The sequence below is a fragment of the Macaca thibetana genome, chromosome 15 (genome assembly GCF_024542745.1).
Source record: "Macaca thibetana thibetana isolate TM-01 chromosome 15, ASM2454274v1, whole genome shotgun sequence".
Lineage (NCBI taxonomy): Eukaryota > Metazoa > Chordata > Mammalia > Primates > Cercopithecidae > Macaca > Macaca thibetana.
Genome location: NC_065592.1, coordinates 73,822,310 through 73,838,459, shown reverse-complemented (window position 1 = coordinate 73,838,459; position 16,150 = coordinate 73,822,310). Strand labels below are relative to the sequence as shown.

The following is a 16,150-nucleotide window of genomic DNA, read 5'->3' as shown; positions in this document are numbered from 1 at the left end:
ATCAATGCATACTTGGGGCAAATTTAAATTATCAAAATTGTCAATAAAAATTTTTTACTAGTTTGGAAATAGATCTACATGTTTGATTTCTCTTCCCTTCCTTCCTCCTTAGTTCCCTGTCTTTCTCTCCCCTTCCTAAGAAGTTAACAGCTGTCCTCATCTTTGCCAAATTAGTGTTTGTATACCCATAAAAAAGTCACTAAGTTTTGATCTTAAAATCTTTTCTCAAGGCTGAAATTTTTGGTGATTTAATACTATAGTGTGTGTTTGTATTTGAATCATAAAAGATTGGGATTTAAAAATAATTTCTTAGCAATACCAAATACATTATAAAATATAAACCAGTTGACAGTATGGAGAACTTTTCATTTGAAGGAAGGAACACACCTGTTTCATATTTTTAGAACACATCTACTCTATTTCAAAAATAGTTTCAAAATATTTAATGATTTTTTTGAGTCAGTTTTATTCAGGTAAAATCTACAGTAAAATTCACTTATTTTAAGAATAGAGCTCATTGAGTTTTGACAAAGGTCTACAGTGGTGTAACTAATAAACCACATGATAAGCCACTGTTATCAACATGTAACACATTTCTAGTACCCCAAAAAAGTTCCCTCACACCTCTTTGTACTTAACTGCTCTTCCCTTTGCTGGCACCCACTGGTTTCCCTAGTTTCTGTCCCTATCGTTTTACCTTTTCTAGAGTGTCATGTAAGTGAAATCATACTATGTGTAGACTTGTTTTTTTGCTTTTTTTCACTTAGAATAATGCTTTTCACACGTGCTCACTTTTACATTGAATGTGAAACATCCTTTGGATGGGTATAGCATGTGATCTTTGAGAGATCTTATGGGATCCTACACACTTCTCTGTGTTGCAGAACTCTCAGCAGCACTTTGGTGTTCTTAGGAAAGGTTATTGTGGATTGCTTTTAGGGCTCTGTTGGGGTCTCTGGAATACAAGCTCTTTATTATCCTCGCCTTCCATCCCTCTAACTTATTATTTGGTTTGGAAGAATGATTCCGAAGACCATCTTTGCTTGCTTGATCCTGTATAATATCTTAAAAAAGACCAAAAAAAAAAAAAAAAAAAAAGGCAGTTGACTTTAGTATGGCAAAGAATTGACCATGTTTTATAGACTATGGAGTGAGAGTGAGTATGAACCGTGTAGCCCCTGCAGGTACTTTGAGGTAAAATTCATTTTAAGGCACATACTTTGTACATAAGATGTGTTGTTTATGAAGTGTTTTTCAGGACTATGTAAAATATAATTCTGATAGCATATTGTAAATAAAAACTCTGAACCAATATGAAGTTCTTAATACACTGCAAATTACGTTCCTTCAGTGGTTTTCCAATTTAAATTAGCTTATGACCAGTCACCACATTGTTCAGGACCTGATTACAAATCCTTATCAAAAGAAAATGGAATAGGTACTTCTTTCTTCACTGATTTTAACTTAAAACTTAATTCATCTGGTGTTGCAGAAAGTTACAGATTTGAGAAGTTTGATAGATCCATTTGAATTGTTTATAAAAACGTTCCCATGGATTGTGCATTTGGGGACTGCCCATTGGCGCCCTTCTCTGTGTGTAGGACTTACAACATCTTGTTGTATGGACATGGCCATTATGTTAGTGTGTTACTTTTCCTCCACTCACCAGTGTTTTATTTTGTGTTGCATTATTAAGAAACAAAGTGGGGAACTACTCTGTCTGCTGTGTGCCGAGGATTGGGATGAGTGCTTCAGGAATGATGAACTCTAGGCTGCATTATTAAGAGACATATATGGCAAAACTATGCTTCTTATTGCTATTAATATTGTAAAGAATTAACATTTCTCATGTTTTATTCCTTCCTTCCTTCCTTCCTTCCTTCCTTCCTTCCTTCCTTCCTTCCTTCCTTCCTCCCTCCCTCCCTCCCTCCCTCCCTCCCTCCCTCCCTCCCTCCTCCTCTGTTGCCCAGGCTAGAGTGCACTGGTGCAGTCTCAGTTCACTGTAACCCTTGCCTCCTGGGTTCAAGCAAATCTCATGCCTTAGCCTCCCGAGCAGCTAGCTGTAGCCATGCACCACCATGCCTGTCTAATTTTTTTTTTTTGAGAGGGAGTCTTACTCTGTCATTCAGGCTGGAGTGCAGTGGCGTGATCTCGGCTCACTGCAACTTCTGCCTCCGGGGTTCAAGCGATTCTCCTGCCTCAGCCTCCTGAGTAGCTGGGACCATAGGTGTGTGTCACCATGCCTGGCTAATTTTTTTTGTATTTGTAGTAGAGACAGGGTTTTACCGTGGTGGTCAGGCTAGTCTCGAACTCCTGACCTTGTGATCTGTCTGTCTTGGCCTCCCAAAGTGTTGGGATTACAGGCATGAGCCACCACACTTGGCCTGTATTTTTTAGTAGAAACAGGGTTTTGCTATGTTAGACTCGTCCCAAACTCCTGGCCTCAAGTGATCCGCCCGCCTTGGCTTCCCAAAGTGGTGGGATTACAGGTGTGAGTCACCGTACCTGGCCAAATTGGTCACGTTCTTGAGTTGTTTGCATAGAGAGATCCACAGAATTAGATGTCACATTTCCAGCAGTTTCACCCCTCATTTTGGTGATGGAGGAGTCAGACAGCATCTGCTCCTCTTCCTGTCACTCATACACATTGCATGTGCCTTCCTGGTGCCTTCTGTCTTCCTGCTGTGTTCTACCTCCATGATTCTCTGTCTTTTCCTTGTTTCTTGTTGTCTTCTTGTTTTTTCCAATTCCTTCAGCACGACTCCCTTCCCTCTGAGTGAGGAAGGTGTGAGCAGTACATCAGGCATGTTCATTTTCCTCCAGTTTGCATCACTGAGTTAATGAGAGTCTGCCTCAGACAGAACTGCAGGTTTGAAGTCAGTGATGGAGAAAACTGACTCTGTCTTGGCATATAATATACTGTTGAATGAAAGGGTTGCTGTATGTTTAACTTCCTCATGTAAAAGCCTCCTCAAAACACTTCTCCCATTCAGGCTGTTCAGGCAGGTTCTCAGACATTTGATGGGTGATGGCTGGGAACTTCATTCAGGAGATTAGTAGCAATTAGTTTCAGATTGATCAGAAAAGAAACAAAGGTGGGGAACTACTCTGTCTGCTGTGTGCCGAGGATTGGGATGAGTGCTTCAGGAATGATGAACTCTAGGAGTCTAAAATATTCTTCTGTTAAAATGCATACTTATCTTTCCTTTTTTGTTTTTTTTCCCTGTATTTTTCGCTACAGATCCAGCATCCCACGTATTTATCTTTCCTAACTTCCCTAAATATTTTTTCCATTTATCACATAATAGGTTGAATCCACATTTGTTTCAATTTGAAATTTATTCCTAAAGTTTAGTAATTTTACAGGTTACAAAAACAACTTATGGTAAATCTGTTTGTAAAGAAGATCAACCTTTGGTGATGTATCCTCTAATTTTTAAGAATTCTAACTCTGATTTTTAGTACAAGGGCTTTTTGGCGGAAGAGGTCAAACAGTAAGAACACTAGAACTTACACATTGAAAATCCTATCTGATATTTTCTCTTAATTGACACAATGCCACTTACATTTATTGTTTCTTTTTAGGTTTTTTCCCAAGCAGCTCCCAAGGGTGTGATGCATTTCTTCGCCACAAGATGACTTTGATTTCTCCATCAGTATTGAAGAAATACGGTATTCCCTTCGACAAGGTATATTAGTATTCATCTTACACAAATTAATTTTGTTTGTGTAGGATTTGTATTTAAGAGATAATGTATCTTTAACTTCAAGTAGAATTTTTAGGATGTGGGTAGAGAAATTCAAATTTATGTTTTATAGCATATCAATTATTTATCTAAATCCTAATTAGAAATTAATTTTATTTCAGATATATTTACTAGAGATGTCATGTTGCTATAGTTCACTTATACTGAAAATAAAATGTAGCACATTCTATAAAATAAGAGGAAGCACTTCTATATTAAAATCTTTTTTATGAGCAACATAATTTATGTATATGTGATCTATTTTCTAAAAAATTCAAAGCAATTATTAGCAATGGGTTGGTTAGAATCAATGACTATGGTAGCACTATGTTGCTTCTAAACACATTTAGACATAATACAATTGAGATTTCATTATGGATAAAAGTGCCTGATGATTTAATAATCTGATATTGCTTCTGCAAGTTTTCTGAAGATTAGGTTCTATAAAACTCAGTAGATGCTGGATCTCGCATTCTTTGTGTCTATGGGTGGTTACTGGATCAGAATTATTGCAGAGCCTGAACATTTTTATGTGAAGCAGCTGAAATGAAAAAAGGTTTTGACCAGATAAACAAAAGCTCCCTCTGAGTCTCGGGAGGATTAAGTACTTAGCTACTTGCAGAAACATTAAAAAATAGCTCTTCCTTCTGTGTTTTTTATTTGACTTTTCTTCCCATAATGCTTGCTGTTTTCCATCTTGGAAGCTTTTCGCTTGTGACTAAATCTTTACATTTTCTTCATTTTGGGTTCTTACTGTGGCCTTCTTTGTGTGTGTGTGTGTGTGGGGGGGAGGGGGGATTTGTTCAAAGTAGAACTTTTCCAATTGCCGGGATTCATTCTTCAGCTTGAGGTGATTCCCTGTTCCCTCCTAAACTGTCTATGCAGCAGTCACGCACAAGATATGCTTGCTTTTGGGAACGTGCGTTCATCACTGGTTTACTCACACGTTTTTACCATGAAAAAATCGTGCCTCCGAGATGTGCACCGTGGGGGCTGCCTGCGGGTGTAGGGAGGCACTGGGGATGGGCTGCAGAACTGTTGGGGACAGAGGGCACAGGCTGTGCCACTCAGAGGGGACGCTGTGGCTGCAGGGCTTTGTCCTGTCTGCAGACACCTGGGCACCAGGCTTTTGTGAGTCTCAGACACATCATCATCCAGTGCTTCTTTTAAGTAGTTGGCATCAGCTTCATTAGGTACTTTTACTTAAGTTGGAATATTACAAGGTAGATGTGAAGGAGTGCAACAATATCCCCAGACACACAAAATCCTTCTCTGTTCCTTTGGGGCTGGTGTTAGGTGTTGGTGGTAGCTTAGGGCTGATACGTGAAGAGAAGTTATGTGAAGCAGCAGAGCTCTGGGGTTGGCTCCCTTTCCCCAGGATGGAGGCCTCTGGAGCTTGGAGCTCTTTTCTAGAGGTGGCCGGCACCCTCTTTCTAGGCTGCAGCTCTCTACCAGTACTACGTGATAGATCACTGGAGGCATCGGGCTCTCATCTGGTGTTTTGTGGATGGCTTCTGTGGAAAGTGGCAAGATGAATTTAAGTCCTGAAATGGTGAAACACTAGTGGCTTTGAGGGTTGATTGGCAGTGGCACTTCCTCTTATGAAATTCTGTCACTTCCGGTTTCTATCTCAATACAGGGCCTGTCATGACACTGTATTCCTCAAGGAGCACATTTCTCTGCTGATGATAACGTAACATGTGATAGGGCAGCAAAATGGTAGCACAGGCTACAGCATTAAACCTCCTGAGTTTCATCCCTGATTCAATCACGTAATTTTTCTGAGCTTTAGTTTCTTCAACTGTAAAATGGGGATAAAAATAGTGACTACTTAATAGGGTTATTGTGATGAGAAAGACAATCTGTAGGCAGAGCTTTGCATAGTATATGTTACATAGTAATGTACTCTTCCTCTTCAACTCAGCCCTCTTCCTGTAGGTAATAATGTCTCAGTTGGATTACATTTTTTCCTTCTTTCTTTGCATTTGCCATAGTCATACATATGTATGAAAAACATAAGTGTAATAAACAGCTGATGTCTGCATTTAGATTATATCCACTCTCTTCTTCAGCTTCTTTTATGGTATGAGATTGGGACTGACCTGATTTTGGAAATGACAGGGGTCTCAAATTTAGAGTTGCATTCTGTGGAACAGGTGCTCTTTTTTTTTTTTTTTTTAAGTCATGGCATGAGCAGGATTTTTTAGGTAGGGTAGAGAAGGTTTGTAGGTAGGATTCCATGGAGCAGGAAAAGTAGTTTTCTTATTCCAGTGGCAGCAGTCCTCCCCCTCCTGTCACCTTTATGTGGGAGCAAGTTGAGTTTTGTTTCATTACGTAGTATAAGAAACAAGCACCTAGATAATTAATTAGATTCAGTGAGACCAGGACAGGAGAGAGCTGGGTTATGTTCTCACATGGCTCAGATAATGGAGCTAGAACTGTGCTGGGCACTGGTAAGCCTGTGTCTGCTGCCAGGTGACAACTGAGCTCATTGTAGCAGAACATCATCTGGGGTTTCTTTGGCAGGGGACAATGGTGTTATGAGTTACATTTCAGAATTGTTGGGAAAAAGAATACTCTCCCCTGTCTCCAGTACCATTTTAGCATCCATAACATGGCAAAGCTAATCAGTGGTGAGAGGTATCAGAAGAGTGATTATTCCTGAGGTGGGAGTAGGGGATGGGCTGGTGGTGGTCTAGGATAGGAATGAGGGAGCACTCTTGGGCGATGAAAATAATAGGGGCGTGGACAATTATCCATAGCACCATTATTCCTAGTGCCCAGAGTGGAAATGACTAAATGTCTATTGGCTGATGAATGAATAAACAAATGTGATATATTTTATATAACGGAAGATTATTCAGCCATAAAAGGGAGTGAAGTACAGATACATGCTACAACCTAGGTGAACTTTGAAAAGTTTATGCTAAGTGGAAGAATTCAGTAACAAAAGATCACAAATTATATGATTCTATTAATATTAAATGTCCAAAATAACAGATCTGTAGAAACAGAAAATAAATCAGGGTTTTTTTTAGGGCTGGGATGAATGAGGGGCTTGGGGATGACAGCTAAAGGGTGAGGGGGTTTCTTTTTGAGGTGATAAAATGTTCTAAAATTAATTGTGGTGATAGTTGCATAACTTTGTGATATACTAAAAACCAGCAAATTATACACTTGAAATGAGTGAATTATATGGTATGTGAATTACATTTCAATAAAGTTGTTACTGAAAATAAAATACTTAAAAAAATGCTATATATAGATACAGATATTTGTCCAAAGAAACAAAATACTACAAATGTAGCTATTACTATTTCAGTGTCTTGTCCCTCCCAGAGATAAGTAATTTTCTGAGGTTGATATATTTAATAAATGTATTTCTTCCTTGGATTTTTATCATAAAAAAAGAAAATAATAGGGGCATGGGATATATGGGTATATGCATTTGTCAAAACTGATCAAACTGTACATTTATTATCTGAGCATTTTATTATATGTACATTATATCTCAAAATATAAATTGTATTAGAGTCAGTAGGATAATTAAAAGTGTGGTTTTACAACTTTTATTATCAGAGCTAGCAGAGAATACAGGCTCTGAATGTGAACATACAGCATTTGCTAAATACTTTGACAATATGTGTCAAGGAGAAACATTGCTTCAGTGGCCAAATTCTATGAGTATTTTTATATTACTTTGCAGCAACTTAAAGAATTTAAAGATATAAGGAGTCCATCCTATTGGGTGCTGGGTTAGAAACATTTTAAGATCAGATAATCCAAAACAAATATGAACAAATTTACTTGAATAACTTGAGGATACCTTCAATTAAAATGTAATAGCTTTGATTATGGATTGTTCGATTGAATTCAAGTGCCAGCAAGCCACATCCTATCTAGGAAAGTCTTTTAAATGTTTCCTGAAAAAGCACTATTAAAGGATTAAGTAATGAATCTGGTGGAACTCTTTTTGGTATTGCTCTGATATCATGACTTTTTTTCTTTGTTTTTTAATGGCAAATATATTTTAATTGTATTCATAATTTGGGAAGTCTTATTTTTACAAAATATTATGTTTCCTACCTTGCAGATAACCCAGGAGGCTGGAGAATTCATGATCACTTTCCCATATGGCTACCATGCTGGTTTTAATCATGGTTTCAACTGTGCAGAATCTACAAATTTTGCTACTGTCAGATGGATTGACTATGGAAAAGTTGCCAAATTGGTAAGCTATGCCTCAAAAAGAAAGCATAAATTAAATGTGCATTCTGGTTATTTTAGGAGGAACCCTAAGATCCTGTGCAGCATTTATTTATTTTTCCTTACTGGCGCTGTGTGCCTCTCACCACAGCAGTTCACTTCAGGCTAGATACATTTATTTTACAAAACCAGTATTACCAATTTTAGCTGAATTTGTCTGTTTTGAGATTAATGTGGAGCAGTTTACCCTGATAGGTAATTTGCTGCGATGTGTATTTGCTTTTTATCTTGAGGCCTCCAGTTGGTGTTTTGCAAGATTTTCCAGTGGCATCATGTGGCTCCATGTTAGGTAGACTCAGATCTATCCCTGTTCGCGATCAGTTCGTGGCTTGGAAAACAACACTTTACAGAAGGGAGTGTCTGATAAAATTGTAGCAAGAGATGGAGGGAGGTTGGTAGGAAGAAATGATTAAAACTGCCCTTAGTGCAGAAATGAAATTCTTGAAAGTAATAATGTAGAACACATTTTAACAGGAAATACATGTTCATGTTAAATTTGGTATAAAATTTTGCATCTCCTGCCCAGTGTATTTAATTTAGCTCACATATTGTGTATTTTCATTCACAGGCAATAACTTCTATTAAATTTAATTACTTTCCCCCTGTGGTGTTAAATAGAAGACATCTTCAAAGTGATGGTGGTTTCTACTAGGTTTGAATCCTTTCCTGTAGCTTTTAAGGGAAAGGTGCAGGCTGGCAGAGGGCAGCTTCTAAATGAAACTATGTGTTTTACAGAGGATGTAAAGTTGACATAGATTTAGCAGAAAATGATAAATAAAGTGTATGTGGTGCTGTTTTGGCCATTGCTTGGCTCAACTGTCTCCTTTCATTCTACGTTGATAAAACTTACATGTGGAGCCATTAGGTGAACTTGGAAGTATATTTAGGGAAGACAAATCTTAGTTTAATTTACGTGTGTATTTAGAAAATTGCGTAATATATTAAAAAATAAGTAAAAGTATAGCCCGTTGGCAGCCCAGGAGTCATTTGAATACATTCTTGACGTAAAGGAAAGCCCCTGGTATTAGAAGACCTTTTCTGTTCTAAGTAATTTCTGTTTATGCTGAGTAATTCAGAAAGGAACAGAACTGTACTACTACTTCACATTGTACATCCTGTGTATTCTAAGAAAACCTCATAAGAAATAGAAAACTCAGTGTGTACCTTGGCCAACCACTGCATTGCTTTTGTGGAAATGTAATGCTTGCATCTGCCTTGAAGCAGTGTCTTGGCCACGAGGTTATAACAAGGTCTGTTATTTTATAGTTTGCACCTTTACTTACAGATATAAGTCAGCTATCACAGCTGTTCGGAGTCACCGCAAATATTGATTCTTGTTTAATACAGGTCTCAGAAGTAGCCCATGATGTTGGCCAGAATAGGGCATTTCAGCCTTGGGGAGAAGCTAAACTACCATGTACATTGGAGTTGCATTTCCACATTTCCATGTGGAAGTAGAGTGGGGGTGGAATGGAAGGAAGAGAGGCTGGTAGTGCTCCTCCCTGAAATCCCAGCTGACAGAGCCCATCACAGCTGTGGGAATGTGAAGTGTTGCACTGTGGTGGAGGAGGCTGGATCTGACAACCAACTTTTCTTCTTTGGCTAGCCATGTAACCTTAGGAAAGTCATTTATTCTTCATATGTAAATTAGAAATATCTCTGTACCCTGTAGGCTTATTGCAAAGAGAAAAGAACTTAGGTATGTGACTATCTGTTTATTCAGTTTAGTAAGGGCTTTGACCGTTTTGTTTGGTTCTGGGTACAAAATATTCAATGCTGTAATGCAGTTTTGGCCAGCCAATTAAAAATTGCTGTAATTGAATGTATTTGAGATTTTTTGAGTTATGGCCACCCCTTACTTCCTTTGGCCAAGTGATGTCATCTGAGAATATATTAGTTGTCTCTTGCTGCTGTAGCAAATTACCACAAACTTTGTGTTTAGAACAATAGCCGTTTATTATCTCATGGTTCTATAGGTAATAGGCCCAGCATTGGCCTCACCAGTTAAATGTCAAGATGTTTGCAGGATTGCATTTCTTACTGAGACTCTGGGAAAGAATTCATTTCCTTGCTCCTTCGGGTTGTTGGCTGAATTCACTTCCTTGCAGTTGTAGGACTAAACGTTCAGATTTGCTGCTGACTGTGAACCAGGGGCTGAACTTTTCTCCTAGAGGCCTCTCTAGTCCTCCTGTGTAGTTCCTGCATTTCAGAGCAGGCAATCCGCAAAATCCCATGTGTCATGTAAGATAGCGTATTCATAGATCTCTGGGATTAGGATGAGGACATCTTTGTTGGGGCGCATGAGGGGAAACATCTGCCTACTACAGGGGGTACCAATTTATCATTGACATAATATATTTAGAATCTGCTTTGGGCTGGGCACAGTAGCTCATTCCTGTAACTAGCACTTTGGGAGGCTGAGGCAGGAGGATTGCTAGAGGCCAGGAATTCAAGACTAGCCTTAGCAACAGAGTGACATCTTGTCTCTACAAAAAATAAAAACAAAAATTAAGAAAAAAGAGTATTTTGAGTCATGTAACCAATTTTAGTTTTTTTGCATAAAACAGGAAAATAACCTTATAAACAGATACAGTTTTGAATGTTTCACTAAAATATCACATGCTTTCTTAATTTATACCAACATTATTAATATTTTCATGTCTATTCCTGGATAATAAATTATCTTACATTATGGTAAGCTGAGTTAGCATTTTTCCCCCCAGATTTTGGTATCGTTAATCAGTTATTTGACACCTATTTCTGATCTCTAAGTCTGATTCATTAGGTAACCTTATGAATTTACTGTATTGCATGTATATGTACTCTCTAATCCCTGGCCAATTTGTGCACTGGGCATAAATTTATGTGTTTTGCTGGAAACTAATGTGTAGTGAATTAATGAATTGCTCTAAAAAGACTTTTAGCATTGAGGATGCCCATGTTTGTCTTAATTCTTTGTCTTCATCAGTTTGTTCTAAATGATAACTATAAAAAAGTCATTGTTCATAAGTGATAATGAACAGTACTTTTATAATTACTGTGAAAAAATGAGCACTTTTTCATAATGAGGCATTGGTGGTGATGTCACCTGCTTTACCTGTCACATGGGGTTTATTGAACATGTATAAGTATCTAATAAAGTATTTGTCGTACAGCATTAAATAAGCAAAACAATGCAGAGTGTGGAGTCTGCATACATTATATTATATGTGCATATATGTAATCATAAACACTATGAAATATATATATATATAAAAATATAATTTTGTGTAATACAAACCAGTATTTTTAATTAGGTGATTCAGAAAAGAGCTGTTACAGAAGGCAATTTTTTTTAATTAAAAAAAAAAAATAGGTTTTGAAAAGATAACCTCATGTTCCCCAATAGGGACCTTTTGATCATAAGCCAACAGGCTTTGTCAGTAGGGACCTTTTCAGATGCCTCAGATGGCTGGTAGATGGGGAAGAAGTTCTACTTACGGAGACTAGGCTTATCTGCTGTGTGCCAGGCACCATGTGTGTTTCTATGAATTCATCACTCGTGAGTGCATTGTTCCATGAGAACAGGGGTGAGAGTAAGAGCTGACTCTGGCAGGGGTTCAAGGTGTGCTTCCTTTGCTGTTGGCTTCTTGACTTCTGCTGGTGTCCCTAGAACAGGACTGGAGAGGGGCCTTCTGTGGCTTTCATTGGAATCTGTTACTGACCTATTGATATGTGATAACTTGTTCAGGAAATCTTCCTGGCTCTTAAGATTTGGGTACATTTGATTAGAAATTTCATTATTTGTGTAAAGCTCAGATACACTTCCAAATTTTAGCAAATTCCTGGATGTTTGATATTCTCAGCTGAATTATTGTATTTGGGAGATATTTCTGTCCCTGTAGGCAAATTCTCTGTTTTTTTAGTCTTTCAGTTCAGATGGTCCTTTTGCACAGTATCCATCCAAACTGCCTCATCTCTCAAACAGACTTTTTTTTGTGTGTATGGATTGTGTGGAAGATCTGGGGAAAATAGGCAGAGGAGGGAGTGAAGGGACATTAACCTTTTAGTTTTGGTAGCGACTTAGTTTGACCATCCCTGTTTCTAATACTCTGATAATGGCCCAGGCTTTACCATTCTTCTCATTTCTCTCTTTGCTTCTGTTTTCCCTCAGTGAGGATCATTCTGCTCTCTTGTCTTAACCTGCAAAATATAGCATAGCCAAATCCTGTAAGATGCTCCAGAACAAAAGGGCCTTTCATTTAGCAGGAACCCCTGACCTAAGAAGGCAGTGTGTTGTCTTAACCTGTAAAATACAGCATAGCCAAATCCTGTAAGATGCTCCAGAACAAAAGGGCCTTTCATTTAGCAGCAACAACTGACCTAAGAAGGCAGTGTGTAGTTTTCCCCCATTTCTCTAATCAAAGACAAGATCATTACTGAAAAAAATTGAGTGATGTTTCAGGTACCCACATGTTCATTTGCTGCTGACGGGCAGAGGTCAGATTTGGTGAGTGCCCAGTGAGTTCCTCCTGTGCTACATGTGTGTACAAAGAAGAAAGACACATATATTGTCTTCAAGGAGCTTTCAGAAAGAACAGAAGGACTTTTAATAAAACTCCACTTGCAAAGTTGTAGTATTAATGGACCATACCACCTAGTTCTTTGTTTTAGGCATCTCTGTAGCTTTGAATGCTGGCATAACAGAGTGAAATTCAATTATTTTTTCTTGATAGAGATTTAAAAATATGTAACAGCTCGTTTAGCAGTTGAAATAAGATGCTTGTACATATTTGAGATGACTGTTTTCTGTTTCTGGAGCATTCTTTCCTTCTGTGGTGAAATGAAGTCCGTGATTACTCTGTGCAGCTGCTGCCGTGACACTTACAGGTCTGCTTCCTGGCTAGGTTGGATCAAAGCGCTGGCCTGCAGGTTGTATTTCATTTTTCCGTTTGCTGGGATGCAGTGCAGTTGTTTGATGTTAGGTTTGATGGATTTGTTTGCCACTGCATTCATTAGCTTCACATCAAAAAACTGACAGGCTGTTAAATGAAACTTTGGCTTAGATTTTCAGCTTGACTGTTTGGAGACATTTGTGAAGATATTTTGTTTTTGTGTTTCAGCAGCCTCAAGCACTATGATTGTCTCGAAGGGAAGAAGAGTTATTTACTGTACTGATTTTCTTGAGTAAAAAAGAATCATTGTCTTGGGGACAGTCATATCTCGTCTATACCGTCTGAAGCAGTGTATTTATTACAGTGTGTGCAGTGAAAGAGACTTACTGTGTCACGATAAATAATTTTATCTTATTAGAAGGAAAGGTAATAGTTGGTGACACGAAAATGGTATCTTTTATTTTGTATGAATTTTAAGTGATCATATTAACATGATATGTCAGAAAGTTGAAAAATTGTACTGCAGAGCTGGGAATGTTCTCTTATAAACTCCAGGAGTACTACCTTACTATGTAATTTTAAGACATTTTGATATTTGAGTCCCCAAATGTTTGAACAAGTTTAAAAAGAGATGATAGAGTTTTAAAACTGATTACCCTTTAATCTGGCAAGGGTTTCAACTATTAAATTGTCTCGCGTGTAAGTGCCATGATGTGGGGTCATTCTATTTTATATTTCAATTCTTTAAAATTAAATTAGATATTTCTTAAATCTGGTAGCATCCTTCCAGAAAATCTTTAATCTTGGGCAGTCTTTATCAAAACAATCAGGAATCATTTTTGTGGTGAGTCTCTAGGTTGTATTTTAATATGCTTTTGATCACAAAATACTAGTGTAGTGATATTTCTCTGTTCCTGTGACATATGAAGGAAAGAAAATGTAGACTGCTTTGAATATTGTTCATTTAACAGTTCTTGGCATTTCAATTTTGAGTGTCTGACATGACATATATAATATGAACTTCGTGAGTATGGGGATTGTATGTTCTGCATTTTTTTTTTTTTTTCAATTTTACCTATACTTTTTGCTGTTTCTGATTCCTGGGTTCTGATGGAACAGTGTAACAGAGCTGACGGGTAGTTTTGCTGCTTTTTTTTTTTTTTTTTTTGCTTTACTTTTAAGAGCATCTATAGGTTCACAGCAAAATTGAGAGGAAAGTATAGAGATTCCTCATATTCCCGTTCTCCCCACATGTGCATAGCCTCCTGCATTATCAACATCCTTGACCAGAGAGGTGCACTTGTTACCAATGAAGAACCTACATTGATGCATCATTATCCCCCAATGTCCATAGGTTTTTTAAAATTTTTATTTTTTGAGGAAACCCAAGCAACCAGACCAAAGTCCATAGTTTACATTAGGACTCACTCTGGGTGTTGTACATTCAATGGGTTTGAACAAATATACAATGACAGGCATCTGACATTATAGTATCATACAGAGTGATTTCACCACCCTCTGAGTCCTCTGTGCCTTTTCCACAGGGCGTGTGTGTGTGTCTAACTCGCTAGCCCCTGAGAAACCCCTAACTTTGTGTTCACACATCTGGAAGAAGTATTAAGAGATACGAAGAACACAGTCACATTATGTCCTCTTTTTATACTGATAAAATATTGAGTTGTGGGATTCAGGATATTTGAAACTTGAAGAAGTCTGAGACTTCAGGTATGATGGTATCAAACCAGTGGTTAGTATATATCGTGCCTATGGGAGAGATGTCTGGAGCTGAAGTCTGGAGCTAGGGAGCCTGATTTCATTTGTTGTTAACTTGCATTTGCTGCATTATGGGATTTGAAAGGAAGTGATAGGCCTCATGATGCTGGTGTTTAGTTCTTAACCTGAAATCAAGGCATTATCTGCTTTTGAGTCTATAGTTTGTCAGTACCTTAAGAAAAAGTAAATTTGCCCTTTGAATAACTTTTATACTCTATTGAGAATTAGTTTGTTTTTAATTCAGTCTAGTTTCTTATAGTTAAGTACAATAGTATTAATAGCTGACATTGTCTCCAGTATGTCAGATTGAGCTCTGGGCACTAGATACATGTTACTTTTCTTGATCAGCGATGATGCACAGATATAATTGCTTTCTGTCCTATACTAGCCCCCTTTTTCCAGTGTCTCATTTTCAGGGTGGTCCTGTGTCTTACGTTGAACTGTAGGGAGTTTGGGATGAAGAATAAAATAAGGCAGTGAGGCCTGGCTTAGATGTAGGTTTGCCCCCAATGTCGTATATCCTTCTGGACTCATTTTTCTGAGTGTAATGGCTTAAATAAGTGCCAGCCACATCTCTGATTTGTGGGATCACTCTTAAGGTTCTTGAAGATTCAGGATGATCATGAAAGCTGTAGCTGATGTCACCACCAAGTGGTTCTGAACTCTCTCTCACAGTTGGTTGAGTTTGGATTCCTAAAGCCAGTGGAGCGAGGGGCATGGTGGCATACGCCTGTCATCCCAGCACTTTGGGAGGGTGAGGTGGGAGGACTGCTTGAGCCCAGGAGTTCAAGGTTACAGTGAGCTGTGATCACGCCACTGTACTCCAGCCTGGGCAACAATGCAAGACCTGTCTCAAAACACGAAGAGAAGCCAATGGACTTGTTATTTTGGATTCTTCTTCTCTGTTGATAAACCTACATGTCAATTCTTTTTTAGTCCTTAGTGCAACTGTCGTTAACTCTGAGGCTTTGACCTTGCTCTTTGATTAAGGTGGTGGGGTGAGAGCAAAGGTTCTATACCTTCTCTGTCATTTTATCAAGTGTGTGTGGGGAGATTCTGAGGCAGTCTGGATAAAAGGACTTGTGTATAGAGAATGAGGTCAAAGTTAAGGAGCACCTACCTCAATATATGTTTCTATGATTATCAGGGGCCAAATTTTAGTGTAGCACTTTTGAAGCTTTAGGATTTTTTTTTTTAATGCCTTAGTTTGGACTTTTCCTGTCGTTTCAGTGTTTATAATAGTAAACACATAGGAAAAAATTCTACTAAAGGCTCTGTTCTAGATACAGTGACTGGAGTAGAGGGCAAAAGTTGGTAGTGTGTTTTCTGGCTCATGGTTACCCAGAAGGGAAAGCAGTGGGCAGAACATGAGGTGACGTTTGAGAGAAGCAGGCTGGCCAACCCCTGGAGGGAAGGAGGGGCTGGTGGGAGAGTCAGCAGGGCTCTGGGCACCCCCCAGAATTTGCCATAGTCAGATGCCCTGGCTTCCCA

The 16,150-nt window shown here is 38.4% G+C and overlaps 2 protein-coding genes across 6 annotated transcripts in view; both read left to right on the top strand.

Moving 5' to 3' along the window:
• Positions 1–16,150, top strand: part of LOC126937587 (acyl carrier protein, mitochondrial-like) — a 398,652-nt gene that overhangs the window by 8,579 nt on the left and 373,923 nt on the right. The window lies entirely within an intron of this gene.
• The window catches only part of KDM4C (lysine demethylase 4C), a 416,349-nt gene that overhangs the window by 128,610 nt on the left and 271,589 nt on the right, over positions 1–16,150 (top strand). For all 5 annotated transcript variants that reach the window (XR_007719783.1, XM_050761129.1, XM_050761128.1 and 2 more), the window contains 2 exons: positions 3,586–3,689; positions 7,840–7,977. Coding sequence is in view for 4 of the 5 variants with exons in the window: in XM_050761129.1 (XP_050617086.1) it covers positions 3,586–3,689; positions 7,840–7,977 (242 nt within the window). In the remaining variant the exon portion in view is untranslated. The remainder of the gene's footprint in view (positions 1–3,585; positions 3,690–7,839; positions 7,978–16,150) is intronic.